The sequence below is a fragment of the Sinocyclocheilus anshuiensis genome, unplaced genomic scaffold, assembly GCF_001515605.1.
Source record: "Sinocyclocheilus anshuiensis isolate Anshui unplaced genomic scaffold, SAMN03320099.WGS_v1.1 scaffold850, whole genome shotgun sequence".
NCBI classification, from domain to species: domain Eukaryota; kingdom Metazoa; phylum Chordata; class Actinopteri; order Cypriniformes; family Cyprinidae; genus Sinocyclocheilus; species Sinocyclocheilus anshuiensis.
The window spans coordinates 245,583-264,348 of NW_015537937.1; the positions used below are offsets into that span (position 1 = coordinate 245,583).

Genomic DNA, 18,766 nt, shown 5'->3' on the forward strand with positions numbered 1-18,766 from the left:
CGGCTGGAGTTAAAAATCATCATTTGTGTTCTACTGAAGAAACAAAGTCACCTACATCCTTGGATGCTCTGGGGGTAAGCAGATAAACATAAAATTTTCATTTTTGGGTGAACGGTGAACTATAAAGTAATTTTCTGATTTTTGCATAATGTAATATTAAACCATTTACAATTTTTCACTGAACACTGTAAAAAATTATTTTTGAAGTCAAATGATTACTGGAGTATTTTACAAGAAAACACCATTTCATTCTTTCTTAAAATTTCAAACTTTCAAGTTTAATTAATTGTGCAAAATGTGGTTTCTTTGTATTAACTGTGAAATTTACCTGGAAATTAGAAATTGGAAATTTGGCTATTACACCAAATCTTTTCCAGTGTTTATGATAAATTACCTTACCATATCTCCAGGGCTGGACTGGGACAAAAAATCGGCCCAGGCATTTTTTGGTGAAAAGACTTCTTTCAAAAATATAAAAAAATATTACTGTTCAAAAATTTTTGACTGGTAGTGTATGTATGTATCACACACATATCACATCTAGTTGTTTTGGATAAGAATAAAACGTCAGGTCTGACAATATCGTGTCTTTTTTATATAAAATTGATAAATCTGCTGTGAAAACGTGGGAAAAGCCGACGAGGAAGAAGCTGGAGTGAAGCGATCTTTATATAGGCGGAGCAAAATACTTCATCGCTCCGTCTATAGCGCATTGTGATTGGATGGTTTACGCTGTCTATACAGGAGACAATCCAATGGGCCACTGGCTGCTCGCTGTCCCTGCGTGATGGTCCTTGGCAAAAAAAAAACAAAAAAACATTTTGTCGGCCCCTTAAGTGCGTCGGCCCACCGAGAAAATGCCCAGTATGCCCGATTACCAATCCAGCCCTGCATATCTCACAATTAAGTTACAGTTAACCAATTAACAGGTTTTTACTGTAGTCCTGTTTGCAAATGTTTTTTTGCAGTGTTGAAATGAGAATGGTTACTATTTTACTCATAATTAAATCAGATGAAAATGTATAGATACTCATTTGTTTGTTTCTTTCTTAATGCCATGCCAAGTCCTATAGAAATTCAATGTGGAATTCAGGTTAAATTCTGTTTAAAAATAAATTCTGATTTGAACTGTAGTGTTCTAGTTTTTCGTCGCATCATGCTGCTCGCTCACAGTGTAGACAATGTGTCTCTCTCTTTGGCTCTTCATCTTACTTTCCTCAAACATGCAGTAGTGTAAACTCTGGTAAGAAGAAAGGACCTATATGGAAAGATGTGGCACAAAAGCATGTGAGTGAGAGATATGCCAGAAAAACCAAATGGAAAATCCCTGACTTGTCCTTGGCTCCATTTCTTTCTCATATTTTCCTGAGGGAGAAAGCCAGCCTATGACTCAAAGCTGTGTTATTTTCTGATTATACACGCAAAGAGCAGACAGCAGCTAAAGTTAGCCTGCTAATTCCCATGGCCTGTCAGAGAGCAGCCGACGCTGAGCTGATCCGATCTGATATTACAAACACTGCATCTCTACATGTATTATCTCTGCCACAAACACCCATATCTCTGGCCTTCAAAGAGCTTAGAAAGAATTGTTAGGGGTCAAAGTCTCATTCATAGACACACTGCGAATATATTTTTAATGTTATCCTGTATCTTTCTGCCTGTTTCTATAACATCGCACACTAGATTTGTACATTTGATCCATAAATACAGTAAAATGTGAATGTAAATGAGTCAGGAACTTCCATGCAGTAATTCCAGTTTTAATAGCACAGTTCTGAGACAGCACAGGCAGCTAGTCTAACCACGTAAAGCAGATTCATGAGGACATGTTAACGCTCTGACCAAATGCAGTAATGTGTGTGTGATTTATCCGCATTGGCGTGAACGTGTGCATCTGTGTAAGATCTGATCTGTTAAGCAATGTCATTTCCTAGGCAAGCAAACAACTTTGTCATATACAAACAGAAACAAACACACAGGCACGCTCATTCTGAGAGTGACTGTAGCAACCAGGAAGAACTTCATATAGATTTGACCTCATCTAACCTCTAAATGAATCAACCAGAGGTGTAGATTGTATTGTGAACTCGATGAAGGACTGACAGCTTGAGTTGCTTTATGATTTTGTGAGATATCACAGGCACGTCTGAGATGATTCAGCACGACTGGTGAACAGGTCAAAGGGCATTTGCTGTTTTTTTTTTTAGCTGAGCAGAATGTATCAGACAGCCAGCATGTCAGACAGTCAGTGTGTCAGACTCAAAGCAGGAAGCTGATTGGACGGTATTATTTTTGTTGACATATATACACAAAATCTCAAATATGAAACACCACTCTTAAAGTAGGGATGCACTAATGTTAAAATTAAATAATTAGCCAATTATGATGTTCATGTTATGACCAAAAAAGGCTGAAATTAACATATTATATTATTATTTTTTTCTAAAAACAAACAAACAAACACACAAAAACATGCAATAGAAATAAAATCATTAGTTATAAATGCTAGAGAAAATCACAACATTTTAATGTAATAATTATTAGTGTTATTAAAGTGTATTAAGTGTGTGCTGCAAGACTCAAAGGCAATCTAAATGTTAAAATAGATGGAAATGAGCATGCACAATTATAATATCCAATATCAGACCATACATATTTAAACAAATTAAAGTAATATTGGCTGACAACTAATACTTTACTGATACATCATGCATCATTAAACTCGTAAGACTTTTACCAGTGAATGATTAGCAAGACAGAGCAAGATCAGTTTCAAGCAATATGAGTAAATGATGGCAGAATGTTAATTTCTGGGTGAACTAAACCCAAGAAAAAAAGCTCTATTTACTCCTTACTTGATCAATAAGAGTTTGTTTGGGTTGATGAATGGCGAAGTAAACAAGCATCTCAGCTGAGAGAGAACATACAGACTGACACCCCTCAACAATTTACAGACAGTGATGACAGGATGACGAGATGAATGAGGCCGGCGATGGACAGATCTGCTGATATAAGTGAGTTATTCAGTCAAAGACAAATGACGAGACAAGAGGAGAGAGACAAACTGTCCTAAAGAACACGGTGCTTCCTGAAACAACAGGAGGATGGCTATGGGTGGAAATTAGGGCTGCACGATTAATCGCATGCGATATTTAACGCGGATCTTATCAGTAAAGCCGGTTCTGTAATCAGCGGTAAATCTCCATCACCTGCGTGCTTTCACATTGAGCAGCATTAACTACACAGAGCCGTTGTTCACTGACGAGCTGCGCTAAACCACGTTCATATTCGAAATCAATGCAGAAGATGAGTGCTAACAATCTCTAGCCCTTATGAAAAAACTACTGGAGCTGAGCAAAGCAAGGAAAGAACCGGCCATATTCTCAGCACCTAATACAGAAGAAGAGACAACAGAAGAACTAGCTAAACAAACACACTCTCTTAAGGCCCTTGTGACTTTGATCAGACAGTAAAGCAAACATACTGTAATAAATCTATCAGCCACACACACACACACACACACACACACACACACAAAGGCGTCTCTTGCATAAAAAACTGTTTTGCAACAGCCTGTTGGAGCCCTATTTTGTATTGTATATATATAAAAATACACCTTGCTACGTGTACTGCGTTAGGCTAACTGAGACAAAAAACTGTTTTGCAACAGCCTGTTGGAGCCCTATTTTGTATTGTATATATATAAAAATACACCTTGCTACGTGTACTAAGTTAGGCTAACTGAGACTTGTCATTTGCACTTATATATTGTTGCTCTTTTGTTAGTTTTGACTGCTTTTATTGTCCTCATTTGTAAGTCGCTTTGGATAAAAGCATCTGCTAAATGACTAAATGTAATGTAAATGTAAATGTATTGTAGTGCACTGCAGAAGTTCTGAGGTATTTATTTAGCAAATAAGAAGAATCTGAAGCTTAGAAATGTTATATTTTAAGTTTACGTTAGTGTAATAATCTATATTGATTCCCAGAAGCAGCATTGCCAGTTGTTCCCCAAAGTAAACGCTTTTCTTATGGTTACTATGACTTCTAATGTTATTTTTGCAACATATTTTATTATAGACACACACACACACACACATACATAGGCCTATGTAATATATTTTTTATTTGACCATATTTGAGAAAAACATTTATACTTTAGAGGCTTGACTATTTGTTTCTGAAGATTTTCAGCAGAAGGATTTGGCAACGCTGCTCAGAAGTGGTTGACCAATTTAAGTTCAAATTCTTATTATTATTACTTAGTTTTTTTAATTTGCAAATTGATTCATTTACAAATTATTTTCATAAATATTACGGAAAATAAATGTAAATACAGCAATTGTTATGCATGTGTTATTTTTTCATTCTTAAATATTTTTTTATGTATATTTTATTATACATATCAGCTTTTTTATGCACATTGACCGCCCTGCTCTCCCGCCAAAAATCCTATATCTGTCGACCACTACTCAGAAGTGAATGAGTTACACAGAAAGGCTTGGACAAACCAAAAACCCTTGATGGTCCAGCTAATAAAACTAAAACTTCACTGGCTTTTCATTGCCATGTTTGATAATTATTCACTTGTTAGTTATTAACACATGCACAAACACAGACACAACAGGGCAGGAGCACTGCCTTTATAATACCTGCCCTCCAGGTAAAGTGTCACTGTATCTGCTCGACCAAACTATTGTTCAGAAACAGAACGTGGTGCGCCTAATCTGATTGACAGGTCACTATGGCAACATTTCCTCAAGCATGTGACTCACAGTGCTTTGGTGATGTCATAATAATAACATCAAATGTCATAATGGCAGTTACTATAGTAACACACCACACCAGGTTCTTTCACCATATACAGCCCGCATCTGACACAAATAAACAATATTTCACTAGTTCCTGTTACAAACACACACAGGCAGACCACTTCACTCAAACACATTAACTGAAAACAGATGGTTATTACAAAGTTAAGCATTTAATATGAGTGTGCAGTGAGTTTCATCTTTGATTAATACATTTTCACAATTAAAGTTAACTATATTAAAATCATAAAATAAAAAACATTTTTGTTACTTAAAATAAATGTTAAATCAATTAATATAAAAAGCTTAAACTTATATTTTATTTTATTAAAGCAACATTTCTCATTTTTTGTTTAGTTTAACAAAGTACTAAAATTTAAACTAAATAAAAACTTAAAACTTAAACTAAATAAACTAAACTCAATAAATAAAACTAGGTAGACATATTTTAAAAATAATACTAATAAAAATGTAAAAAATAAAACAAAATTGATTTTAAATTAAAATTATAGAGAAAACAGAAAACAAAATCAAAATTCAAAATATTAATAAAATTATATTAGTATATCATCAATTATATTAAAATAACACTGACTCACAATCAAACAGACCATGCAACCAATCCCAAATCAGACAATCAGTCAACCTGAGTTTCACGAATTACCTGTTCATGTTACTTAATATCAGCCTAAAACCGAAAGAAAGAACAATGCCAGCCTGTCCTGGCCATGGGAAGACAGTGATTTACAGCTAATGGAGTGAACACTGGAGTTTTGTGTCCCTGAATGCCGCTTTCAGCACACAGGCCTGCTAATATGCCAGAACTATGATCTCAGGTTAGACAGCAAACTCATTTGTTTAAAGTAACAGAACACCAAAGTCTGTAGGCCAAATGAAACAGACTTGTCAACCTTACTTGTCCTTGTTTGTGCTTAGAGCTTTGAAGATTTCCCACAAGGATTCAAATTCATGAAAAATGACTCCGAATGCAGCCTCTGAATTAATATTTCACATTCAGAATGTATTATCAGAGTCAAACCCACAATAGACGTCTCATCTAGTAAAATTGATTTTAAATTAAAATGATAGAGAAAACAGAAAACAAAATCAAAATTCAAAATATTAATAAAATGATATTAGTATATCATCAATTATATTAAAATAACACTGACTCACAATCAAACAGACCATCAACCAATCCCAAATCAGACAATCAGTCAACCTGAGTTTCACGAATTACCTGTTCATGTTACTTAATATCAGCCTAAAACCGAAAGAAAGAACAATGCCAGCCTGTCCTGGCCATGGGAAGACAGTGATTTACAGCTAATGGAGTGAACACTGGAGTTTTGTGTCCCTGAATGCCGCTTTCAGCACACAGGCCTGCTAATATGCCAGAACTATGATCTCAGGTTAGACAGCAAACTCATTTGTTTAAAGTAACAGAACACCAAAGTCTGTAGGCCAAATGAAACAGACTTGTCAACCTTACTTGTCCTTGTTTGTGCTTAGAGCTTTGAAGATTTCCCACAAGGATTCAAATTCATGAAAAATGACTCCGAATGCAGCCTCTGAATTAATATTTCACATTCAGAATGTATTATCAGAGTCAAACCCACAATAGACGTCTCATCTAGTATTTAAATTAGTGGACGGTCAGTGCACATTCTTGAAAGCCTTAAAAGTCCACCTAGGCCTAAGGGCACAATATATATATTTTTGAGCATTTCATGTGATCATAATCAATGTGCCTGACATGAAAGCTTATAAATAAGAAAGAGTTGTGCAAATACTTACTAACGTTACTATTTAATTACACTTCATTGTAAGAGAAGTTTGTCTTGGACTCTATGGTGGTGCTGAACAGATATATACACAATATAAACATTAAAAATCAAATGTGGATATCAATTCATTATATATCAGTCATTATAAATAAAAAATAATCTTCATTGGTCATAGTAAAAGTGTTTATATATAATAAATATATTATTTAGAAAAAAGTTTTTTGTATCAAATATTTTGCGTAGTGAAAAGTTAAGTGATTTTTATTGTATTATAAGTATTTTATTTACAAATGTCATTACATTTATGCAATGTTTTACTTTTACTATGACTAATAAATATTATTTTAATTTATAATGTCCAATAAGTGATATCCACATTATAAATATTTTTATTATTCATTTCAAAATAATATTATAATTTGTATTATTAGTTAGTGCACATTATAGTACATTTATGCAAAGTAGTAGAAAAGTGTTAATAATAAGAAAAATTTGAATATGGGGAAAAATGGTTAACGCCATAATCTGTCTCTCTCTAATGAAGACATATGAAATACTTAAAATAAAAACATTTTAGAAGACCTTGAGAGTGATTCTGCTCTTGTTTAATGGGTGCAGTTTTGATACTTGAGTTTCAATTTGTGGTTTTGATTAGATTTGTTACTCATTCAGGTATGCAAGCAATGGCAGTGAATACACAAACTTTTGACAACATCAGATTTTAACGACACACACGCAGAGCAATGTCTGTCTCTGAGTAAGACCTATAGGTCAAGGCTGAGGTCCAAGTTCCCCGTGTGGAACATTAACAGACTGGAGTAACGCGATGTTCAGTGTGTAACTCACCCACGGCGGCAGCTCTGAGCTCCGGACGCTCTGACGCACCGCTCGCTCCTCTTGCTCCAGAAACGCCAGCGCCCGGTTCACCGGAGCGAATCTGCTTCCCTGGTTCCGTCTGAGCCAGAACAGCGCGGCCAGGACGATGAGGACCCAGCTGAAGCTGAACTCCAGATATCCCAGCACGTATATGGGCAAAATCAACAGGAATGTCTTGGCGAACATGATTCCCATCTGCGTGGTGTCCGTCACCGCGGACTGCGGCTCCTCGTCCGGTAGCACCGGCTCGGGTGTATTGACATCGGTGGGGCTCGGAGGAACAGAACCCGGTCCGTTCAGACTGGCCGCCGGTGCGGGTTTGGGTTCCACTCCGTTCACTGACGCACTCATCTCCAAAGTACACAAATCCAAAACAAACAACAAAAGTAAAAACTAAACAACTAAGAGAGCTTCTACAGAAACATCTCAAACGTTTACAAATCTTTGTCAGAAAACAAAACGAGTCGCGTCGCTCGGTTCCGGGCTCTTCCCAGGAGCCCAGATGACTGGATCAGCGCTGCTCCCTAAATTGCTCCCCACCCGACCTTGCTTTGTATGGGGCGGCCGTCGGCCCGTGATTTCCCGCCCTTTCCAACGAACTTTAACTCGCTCGAGTCTTCCAGCTGCTGTCCGAGCCACGTCTCGCTGTCCCGACCGTCACCGCGCGAGCTGAGAGCGGTACCACCTCTCGCGCTCACCACATCCTGCGAGAACACAAGCACTCATGATGAGTGTGACCAAACCCGCTGCTCAGGGTTACACGCACAGGAAGACTCTCGCTGGCAGAACGAGGGTGGCGCAACGAGCGCAGAGGCGGTCTACAAGCGCCACCTAGTGGACAACATTTAACACACTGATTGTCTATCTATCTATCGGTCTGTCTATCGCAAAAAAAAATAAAAAATCAAATCGACCAAACCCTTGCATTACTCTGATTAACATAAGCGCCAAATCTATCTATCTAAAAAAATTAAATTCCAGAAAGATCAAAAACTTGCATTAATACTGTATATGCCGCAATGTTTACGTTAAAACATACTTTAAATCTAAATCAATCTATAATTGACATGCGGTAGTAGCTCAATAGAAACCGTTTGACTCATAAGAATAAGACTAATCATAAATAACAAAATGTTAATACTTTAGCTTTTTCCTTATACTTGTATCCATTAAGCACACAATTACGTGACGTGACGTGACATGTGGCCAAGTATGGTTACCCATACTAGGAATTAGTGCTCTGCGTTTAACCCATCCTTAAGTGCACACACACATCGACCTTCATTTAGCAACTTCCCCTGAAAATTAGTTGGCAACAGTGTGTACATTCACTCCCCCACACCTACAGTCCCTGCCGGTACGAGACTCGAACTCTGCCATCTCCGACTCGCTAACCATTAGGCCACGACTTCCCAAATTACAGTAAAACACTCAGCTAAACATGCCCTTCCCTTCATATTGTATTTTACGTTTTTGTATTTTTACAGGATTAATGGGTTATATAGCCTATGTGATGTATGAGAAAATACTGATTGGAAATTAGCTGGTTTTAATGCATTTTGTTCACTAGATGGCAGTGCATGTACATTGTGGTCCTTCAACAAACGTTTACAAGACAGATATGTATTCTCCATAAGAATAGTTGAAAATATTTTATTGACATATGAAAAGACATCGTGACATAATCAAAGTGCTTTTGTATCTTACAGGTAATGGAAGCTTCAAACATAAATAAAGATATAATAAACATATTGTGCATATGTCCTCTTTCTGTCACTCTTTCCATCCCTCCCTCGCTCTGTCTCTCTAGATATAGACATAAAACAGGAGAGATCAGCTGATGCTGGGCAATTAATCTAGAATGCAAATTCTAGTTCACATAGCTCTATATTTATGCGTATCACAGTGCAGATGTGATCTTATTCATATACATGATAAAATGACCTAAATGTTAGCCTAAACTATTAAATCACAAAAATGATATTGCAAAAGCTAGACAAAACTGAAACAATTTTCTGTACATAATTAACAATTATGAAAATGACTTAACATTAGTATCTTTAAAATGATAAACATGCTAGATAAGTCAGTTTGTGATATTCTAATACAACTTCAAAAATGTGTATCAACAAAGACAACAGCAAAGACAAGCATAAAACAACGATATGCAAAGAAACGTACATGAAAGCACAAATATGACAGGTATATTTGTGACCACAGGTTTAAAAACACAAATAAATAACATTAATTTAATTGGCAACAGCAATATTTATCATATAAAATCCCCCGTTCTTTAAATTAAATTTTAGTGTGCAAGTTAAAAAAATAACCAACACTAGCAAAATATTGGGCGACACAAAAACTGAAAAAGATATGCTTCAGGAGTCTTGCAAGTCCCTCTGTGAATGATATGCGAGTGTGTGTTTGCTATTTTGAGGGTGTTCAATCTACAGTTAGCAGGCTGACAGAAGTGCTGACAGTGAGAAGGTGCTGGAAATCATGGTTGTTGTGCCTGAGAACAACCATGAACAATCATGAGAATGAGCCTGTCTTTAAGATCATCAGTGTGCGTGTTTCTACATGTTGTAAGCCACATATATGGGGTCGAGCTGGTCGGCGAGGAAGCCGTCCCGTAGGTGCATGCGTTGCTTCTCTCCGCGAGAATTGATGGGAATTACGCCCGTGTCCACAACCACCACCACGCCAACAATCAAGTAGTGTTCCTCTAGAACCACATTAGTTACCATGGGAACCAGATCTAGAGCTTCCTGCTCGGAACCGTCCAACTCCACCACCACCACTAAGAGATTCGTCCATGTGAACGCCGCGCTGAATGAGAGAGAGAGAGGAAGTTTAAACTTTACTCTATGGAAATATGTCAATACAAAATAGCTGTGCAAGCTCCATTTCACACGTTTGCGCAATGCAACTACGCTAGGCATTAGCATAAACTCTTGATTCTGACTGACTGACTTCTGCAGTCAGTTTTCTCTCTCAGGTCAACTACTCTATTGTCAGCAACATTATGAAGAGAAACTTGCTGAGCAAACAAGTTTATGGATGGCTACCTGAATAATAACATATCCGGTTTAAGGACACAGACATTTGAAGGAAACCACTGCTTCCTTGAATACTGAGGTTTGTTACTGCCAGTAAAAATACATGTTTATGTTGAATGTGGCTCATTTAATCATTTTTAAGTGTGAAGCCTTTGGTTATTAATTCAAGCTTTATTTAATGTGCAGCAGCTGGGTTTTTTTTTAGTGCATATCTCAGACTTATTATTCAGTTGTTATGAATAATAACACTTAGTTTTGATTTCACCATACCTTTGAAATACCTTTCAGTTATAAACTATTTTAATCATTTAATCATCATAAACAAGAATTCCTACATGGATGCCTAAAATATGAAATGTTTTGGGTTGTATTTCCAGTAAAAATAAGTATATTTGATATGTATACACTACTGTTTAAAAGTTCGGGGTCAATGAGACTTTTTTTTTTTAAAGGAATTAATACTTTTATTCAGCAAGGATTAATTAAAATGACTGAAAGTGATGAAAAAGACATTTTATAATGTTGCAAAAGATATTTCAAATAAACTGTTATTCTGGGCTTTCTATTCTTTAAAAATATTTTGCAAAAAAAAAAAAAGATCACGGTTGCCACAAAAATGGTAAGCATCACAACGGTTTTCAACACTGATGATAAGAAATATTTATTGAGTATCAAATCACGATATTAAAATGATTTCTGATGTATCACATGACACTGAAAACTGGAGTAATGATGCTGAAAATTCAGCTTTGCCATAACAGAAATAAATTACATTTTAAGATATAAAACATTTATTTTAAATAGTAATAATATTTCACAATAATACTGATTTTACTGTTTTTTTTGTGATCAAATACATGCGGCCTTGGTGAAAATTTTAAAAACATTAAAAAAAATTTGAACGGTATACTTTTATATATTTATATACTTTTATTGTAATATAAAATAATTTTATCGGTTGACATAGCTCCCACCACTAATTAGCATATGTGACCCTGGATCACAAAACCAGTCATAAGGGTAAATTTTTCAAAATTGATATGTATACATCATCTGAAAGCTGAATAAATAAGCTTTCCATTGATGCGTGGTTTGTTAGGATAGGACGATATTTGTCCGAGATACAACTATTTAAAAATCTGGAATCTGAGGGTGCAAAAAAAATCCAAATACTGAGAAAATCGCCTTTAAAGTTATCCAGATGAAGTTCTTAGCATATTGCTAATCAAAAATTAAGTTTTGATATATTTGCGGTAGGAAATTTACAAAATATCTTCATGATCTTAACTTAATATCCTAATGATTTTTGGCATTAAAAAGAAAAATCGATAATTTTGACCCATACAATGTTTTTTTTGGATATTGCTAAAAATATACCCAAGTGACTTAAGACTGGTTTTGTGGTCCAGGGTCACATATTTACAGTACATAGTGTACTGGCCTTAGTGTGAATATGTGGCTGTGTGTGTGAGCTCACCACTCTGTGATATTCCGGTGTGCCCTGATGATGGACGTTTCAATGTCAATGGGATGGTATTTCATACCTCTCAGCTCCATGACTTCATCTAACGCTCCCACCACATAAAGGGCATCGTGCCTTTCTGAACACACAAATGAAACAACTCAATGCAAATCAGATATCTTTGTGACAAAAAGCACAGTATACACTGAACACACACCTCCACTTGCATCAGTGAGGTCGGTCCTGCGCAGGAACCCCAGGTATCCGGTTCTGGCCCACACAGTCTGAGTGTCTCCAAAGCTCAACCTGGCTCCGAAATGATCCGAACGCACATTTTCCTCTCCGAGCACAGTGAAGTACCCACTGGCATTCTGTGGACTATGGACCCAGATCTGCACTCATTTTAAAAAAGAAACACAAGTGAGATGCTTGGTTATGAGAAGATATTTTTTGATCTATAGATGAGAGAGTGCTTTTGGTCTAACCTCCCCTAAATGAGAGTCTCCGATTGGTCCCTTTGTCTCTGGGTTAGCGATGATGATGCGTACACCAGGTAAAATCTGTTCAAAAATGATTTAAAAATGAATGTGGCTTACATTTAATTTAAGAAAACAAATAAAGAAACTTTTAATTGTCTTACTTACCTTCCCAGATTCCATGAGAGGTAGACTGTGTGGAGATCCTCTTTCAACCAGTCTCACCCTACAAACACACACAGACACACTTCAGAAATGGCAAACCAGAAATAAATCATACAAAAATACATTCATATTTAGCAATATATTATATAGTAGTAAACATTTTGAAAATATTTCATATTAATCTAAATTATTTATTTAATATTTAGTTTCATCTTCTGAGGCAACATTTGTTTAAAAGTTTCAGGCACTATTTTGTACCCAATTTGTAGATTTTTGATTGGTAGTGTATCTGTTCTAATTCTAAGAATGGAAATAATGAAATACCTAAAATATGTGTGTGTGTGTCTTGCCTGTCATGTCTCAGTGCTCTCATGTCCACATAGACAGTCGTAGGATCCGGTCCTGATGTTCCCTGCACAGACATAAAAATCATCTTCTATAAATGGCAGTCTAATTTACTTTAAAACATGAAGCATCCTGCTTATCTGGCAGACAGTTACTATCAAGGTGACTTGCATTAACAGTGAACAGAAATGTACAAATGTATAGTGCATGGAGAGGATTCAATCAATCAGCAGAACTGGGAAGGTAGAGGAACTATAGTATTGCCCTAGTGTGTGATATTGACAACAAAAACCCCAATATTTTCTGGTATATGTCGATTATGATTATTAGGTGAAATTTTGCAGTTTGTTTTTGTACTGTTACCTTATCTGGTTTAGGCCTGTCATGTCAGCTGACTCTCGAATATTCTATTTTTATACTCTGTGCGGTGGTTAGTTCACAGTAGAGACAGAAATTCACATTTAATTAGGGGGCAATATTTGCCTATTTAATTTGATTTTCAGGTGCATTTTTACCTTTATAAGGGCAATTAGATGTATGCATCATGTTTTATGTCAAAGTCTTAGAATTAATCAATTAAATTAGAATAAAAAGACACTATAGGCCGTTACCAATCAAATGAAAGTAGCATCAACAAAGCACATCTTTGCATTGCAGAATTGTCATCTGAAGTGTCATTTAGATATATTTACACTGCAATTACAATTGAATAAATAATGCTATGAGATTAATGTTTCTAAAATAATATTATTTAATATATTAAATATTAAATAATAATTAAAAAATAAAAAGATACTTAAAATATGAAACTAAATATTCAGGAAAAACAGCATGCTTGCTTGTGTGATATTACTTAACTATATCATATAGAAATATAAGACAAGACATTTTGGGGGGCATTCCTACTGCATTTGAATAGGCCACACTGCGCAGTAAAAATGTGCACTCTAAAGGCATGTTTTTGTTTGTTGTTATATATTTCCACATAACATAACTATGGTCAAAACAGCTTATGCCAAACAGGTTAAACTGTTGGCATCCATCATTCGAAGAAAGAAAACCTCCAGTTCCAGTGTAGCTGTGAGATATTTGTTTGTATAATAATATGTAATGGCCAAATATATTTAGATTCACGCAACAATGAAAATAATAAACCGTGCTGGTGCTCACTTTTTATGAGCCACCCTGAAACTAATCAGAAATGTGAATGCAGCATGACTGTTTCTTTGCATCATTTATGACTGAATCTGGAGATAAACATGCTTTCATTTCTCACACACACACACACACACACCATATCAGCTGTGTGGAGTTATTTCAGGTCAGGTTAATACTTTGTCGATTAGTCAACTCGTAAAAATGAGTATTCATGCACACAGGAAGATAATTAGTGAATTTACTCCCACATCTACAGTGGGGGAAATATTTATTTGATCCCCTGCTAAATTTCTAAGTTTGCCAACTTACAAAGAAATTAAGGGTCTGTAATTTTATGGTAGGTTTATTTTAACGTATAGAGACAGAATATCAACCAAAAAATCCAGAAAAAAAACACATTATATAAAGGTTAGAAATTGATTTGCATTTCAGTGAGTGAAATAAGTATTTGATCCCCAAGAAAAACATGATTTAGTACTTGGTGCAGAAACCCTTGGTGGCAAGCACAAGGGTAAGACATTTTTTGTAGTTGGTCACCAGGTTTGCGCACATCTAAAGAGGGATTTTGATCCACTCCTCTTTACAGTTCCTCTCTAAATCCTTAAGGTTTCTTGGCTGTTGTTTGGCTACTCAACGTTTCAGCAATATATGATTGTAGTAACTGAGCTATGAAATGATGAGGATCAGTTAAAGTTCAGTCATACCTGCTCAGCAAGCTTCCCCAACCTATGAGGCTACATGAGGAGAGGAGAGGAAGATGTGATGTATAAATATTAAAAAAGTAAATTAAAAAACTGAAAAGGAAAACAAAATAATATAAATAAAAATAAAAAAACTAAAATAGAAGGTTGAATGAGTTACATGACTAGTAAAAGGGGAAAAAAACTGAACACTGGGGATGCAATTAGACTATGAAATCAGATATGGGTCACTTTCTGGCCAATACTGACCTGTAGGCAGATGGCGAGATTGACCCTGCAGCCGAAGGCAGTGCTGACGGCACGCGGGTGCAGCCCAACGTCCTTAAAGAGCTTACAGAAGGACTGCGTCAGAGCAACACGGGGCCTCTCTTCCGCCACAACCACACACGAACGCACACGGGTCAGATCCATCCCACGGGCCTGAGAGAGACACAAATATACAGTGGTGAAATAGGAAGCAGTTTATTTCAAGGAAAGAAAATGTTGTTTAACGAGATGCAGATTAAAATTCTGTGTGTGTGTGTGCGCGTGTACCTTTAGAGAATCAGTGAGAGAGCTGAGAGATCTTATGCAGAGCTCCATCACAGAGTACGAGCAGAACGTGTCTCGGACTTTAAACTGACTGACGGACTGCAGCCACAAAGCAGGATTCACCTCTAGATCCATTGGAGAGATCAGAACAGACTGCTGCCCTGCATACACGCTACACACACACACAAATAAACAAATAAAAAGGTCCTTAACATTTGTGTTTGCATCTGTGTGTGCATTTCAGGTGAGAGCACAGGTAGTCCGAACCTGCAGAGACACCACAGGACGAAGCCAAGGCCGCAGTATGGGTCGAGACACACGGCCACCTCACGAGAGGGATACAACTCACACTGCAGTTTAACAGAGCGACACAGGGCACTGGTTGCATTGTGAGACATCTTCAGAGAAAGAGAGAAAAACAGAAATTATTGTTTTTTTGTTTTATTTTAATCGCAATTTTAATTTAAAAAGGTTATCAATAATAGTAATAATAACAATAATCTGTAGTCCATACATAAAAACATTAGTAACAATTATGAGGAGTCAAACCTTCACTCCAGCGAGTATTCCTGTAGTGGACACACTGAAGTCCAGATACGCCAATGAGTCTGGGTCACATGGTTTATACAGCAGGGGACAACGCCTCTTTGGCAAGTCATCTAATAAATACACACACACACTTTTGATGAGCATCTGACAGGCGTAATTCTGAACAAAGATGTTATGTCCCTGACAGACTCACCTGTTTCCAGGATAGGAGGCCATGATTTAAAGTCCACAGCCACTGACGCATCTCTGGACTTCAGAAGTTTAGAGATTGCTTGGGTGGTCATAACACACACTGAACGACTCACCTGCACACACCAGCATGTTTATTCATTAAAAACTGTAATATTTTAATATCCATATGCATTGTCTCATTCTATAATGCACCACATTTAACAATAATTGATATTTGATTTAAGCCTGTAAAGGGTTGATTTAATCCTGACATGGAACAGTTTATTGCACCTTTAGACAAAATGTTAAAAAAAAAAAAACTAAAAAAACTAAACCTGCATAAATGTCTTTGTTGAGAATTCTACTTGATACGTCATGCTTATAATATAGGAGAATATAGAGCTTAAACTCGAGAAGGAAAAATTCACCTCAATTTTATTCAGAGGCCAAAACTGAGCCCTGAGAATGAAATTCTGATGGCTTGTAATGTAGATCAGGGAGATCTTTATAACAGTATAGCAAACTATTTCTATAAAATTCATTTAAACATCAGATATCACTCTATATTTCCCAATAATATGTTTTAGTAAGATAATAGTTTAATGCTTAGTTTTATGATCAAAGCTGTGTAGTTTTAATTGTGGTGAACAAAATATAATGCAATGCAAAACAATGATGATGCTTTTGTCCAGTGTTCATCTTGAAATATTATTAATGATATAAAATTGATTCTTACATTTACTTTATAAAAATCAGTGAGCATTTTACAGCAAAAAAACATGTACCATGTCCTGAAGAGCGTTTTTAGAATTATACTAAAAGGCCTTTTACTTGCTAAAAAAAAGTATAAACTATTAATGTAGAAAACCATGTTCAACAGGTTCTTCAGCAAAGTTTGCATCATGTTGATAATTTAGAGGCCATAAATTTGAGTATTACATATGATTAACTAGGGTTAACTATTAGGTACTTCTCTGATAATTTAATTTGTGTAACTGTAGGTGTGATGGAGATATTTTGAGGGTGTGTGTGTGTGTGTCCTCACCTCCAGGATCATTTTAACTGTAGGTAGTGTAGTGGAGATGTTTTGAGGGTGAGGTGGTCGTACAGTTATAGGAATACAGCCTGCATACAGACAGCCATAAAAGGCCGCGATCAGATCTAAACCTGTAACGCAAACAAACACAAACATGAAATCTTTGTGAAACAGAATTACACTTGTATGGTGAAAAAAAGGTGGAATTCAGTGCACATTTATTCATTCTCAATTGTTATGTGTTTAATTGTAATGTGACATGTTTAACTAAATGTTTTATTAAGCAAATTTGATGTGATGAGATTTAATTGGCTTCTGAATGTGAATTACAGAACAGGACTGACTGCTGTAGCTGGTCTGACTTAATGAAATGCTACAATTAGCACCACAGAAAAACAACTACAGATGGGATTTCTACCCTGAAACAGAACTCAGCATATTGCTGGTGTGAAATATATTAACTAGTGCTCTGACAACAAAAATTGTGACCATTTATTTACAGCTTAATTTGGCAGAAATGAAGGCAGAGATGTATTACTGCAGATTTATTGGTAAACTTTAAAATCTATTTAGTGCCTTTGACTTTAAAATATCTTCATTTGGAAGCTTTTCTCAGCAAATATTGAAATGCGATTATTTGCAAATGTGACCCTGGACCACAAAACCAGTCTTAAGTCGCTGGGGTATATTTGTAGCAATAGCCAAAAATACACTGCATGGGTCAAAATTATTGATTTTTCTTTTATGCCAAAAATCATTAGGACATTAAGTAAAGATCATGTTCCATGAAGATATTTTGTCAATTTCCTACTGTAAATATATCAAAACTTAATTTCTGATTAGTAATATGCATTGCTAAGAACTTCATTTGGACAACTTTAAAGGCTATTTTCTCAATATTTTAGTTTTTTTGCACCCTCAGATTCCAGATTTTCAAATAGTTGTATCTCGGCCAAATATTGTCCTATTCTAACAAACCATACATCAATGGAAAGCTTATTTATTCAGCTTTCATATGATGTATAAATCTCAATTTCGGAAAATTGACCTTTATTACTGGTTTTGTGGTCCAGGGTCACAAATAATTTGAATTAATTTGCACATCATGCAATTAAAATTAAGTTAACACAAAGTGTGTGTGTGCGCTTACCTGGTGAATAAACTAATGCTACATGGTCTCCGTCTTGTAGCTGTCCTCTTTCATACAGCAAAGTGGCGATTTTCTCTGCTCTCTTGTGAAGCTGTAGACAGGTCAGAGAGCTTCCTATTGCCCCCTGAAAAATAGAAACACATTTATAAAAACACAATGGCACACCTGAATTCAAAGAAGTCAGAAATGCTCCTTATTTTTGATAATTTTATTAACACTCACTGCTGAAGGGAACTTAGGAAAGTAATATATGTATGTTACCCGTGTGTTAATGAGTGTGTAAAGTATGTGGTCAGGCGTTGTCTGAGCTCTCCACTGCAGCACCTCCGACAGAAACAAGAACTGGAATTCACATAAGAGAAAGAATAATCAGTCCGAGCGGAAAAGACAAACACACTCACACATACTCATAAGACCTATACAAGTTTTCCTTGAGGGGGGTCAGTTGAATTTGTGTTTCACAGATATACTTTGTGATTTCATTCCAAT

The 18,766-nt window shown here is 36.0% G+C and overlaps 2 protein-coding genes across 5 annotated transcripts in view; both read right to left on the bottom strand.

Moving 5' to 3' along the window:
- The window catches only part of LOC107659386 (extended synaptotagmin-2-like), a 28,691-nt gene extending 20,404 nt beyond the window's left edge, over positions 1 to 8,287 (bottom strand). For both annotated transcript variants that reach the window (XM_016448313.1, XM_016448305.1), the window contains exon 1: positions 7,445 to 8,287. In XM_016448313.1, coding sequence (XP_016303799.1) covers positions 7,445 to 7,825 — 381 coding nt within the window. In that variant the 5' untranslated portion in view covers positions 7,826 to 8,287. The remainder of the gene's footprint in view (positions 1 to 7,444) is intronic.
- A 1,466-nt stretch (positions 8,288 to 9,753) lies between these two features.
- LOC107659260 (disco-interacting protein 2 homolog C-like) overlaps positions 9,754 to 18,766 on the bottom strand; it is a 34,936-nt gene continuing 25,923 nt past the window's right edge. Inside the window, exons 25-39 of one of the 3 annotated variants that reach the window (XM_016448145.1) lie at positions 18,539 to 18,619; positions 18,278 to 18,401; positions 17,137 to 17,258; positions 16,114 to 16,225; positions 15,921 to 16,030; positions 15,639 to 15,769; positions 15,375 to 15,543; positions 15,090 to 15,260; positions 14,844 to 14,873; positions 12,987 to 13,048; positions 12,640 to 12,697; positions 12,481 to 12,555; positions 12,213 to 12,387; positions 12,011 to 12,134; positions 9,754 to 10,303 (exon numbers count right to left, since the gene is read on the bottom strand). In XM_016448145.1, coding sequence (XP_016303631.1) covers positions 10,051 to 10,303; positions 12,011 to 12,134; positions 12,213 to 12,387; positions 12,481 to 12,555; positions 12,640 to 12,697; positions 12,987 to 13,048; positions 14,844 to 14,873; positions 15,090 to 15,260; positions 15,375 to 15,543; positions 15,639 to 15,769; positions 15,921 to 16,030; positions 16,114 to 16,225; positions 17,137 to 17,258; positions 18,278 to 18,401; positions 18,539 to 18,619 — 1,797 coding nt within the window. In that variant the 3' untranslated portion in view covers positions 9,754 to 10,050. Of the gene's footprint in view, positions 10,304 to 12,010; positions 12,135 to 12,212; positions 12,388 to 12,480; positions 12,556 to 12,639; positions 12,698 to 12,986; positions 13,049 to 14,843; positions 14,874 to 15,089; positions 15,261 to 15,374; positions 15,544 to 15,638; positions 15,770 to 15,920; positions 16,031 to 16,113; positions 16,226 to 17,136; positions 17,259 to 18,277; positions 18,402 to 18,538; positions 18,620 to 18,766 lie in introns of those variants that run through there. The other 2 variants (XM_016448151.1, XM_016448157.1) reach the window with 2 other exon arrangements.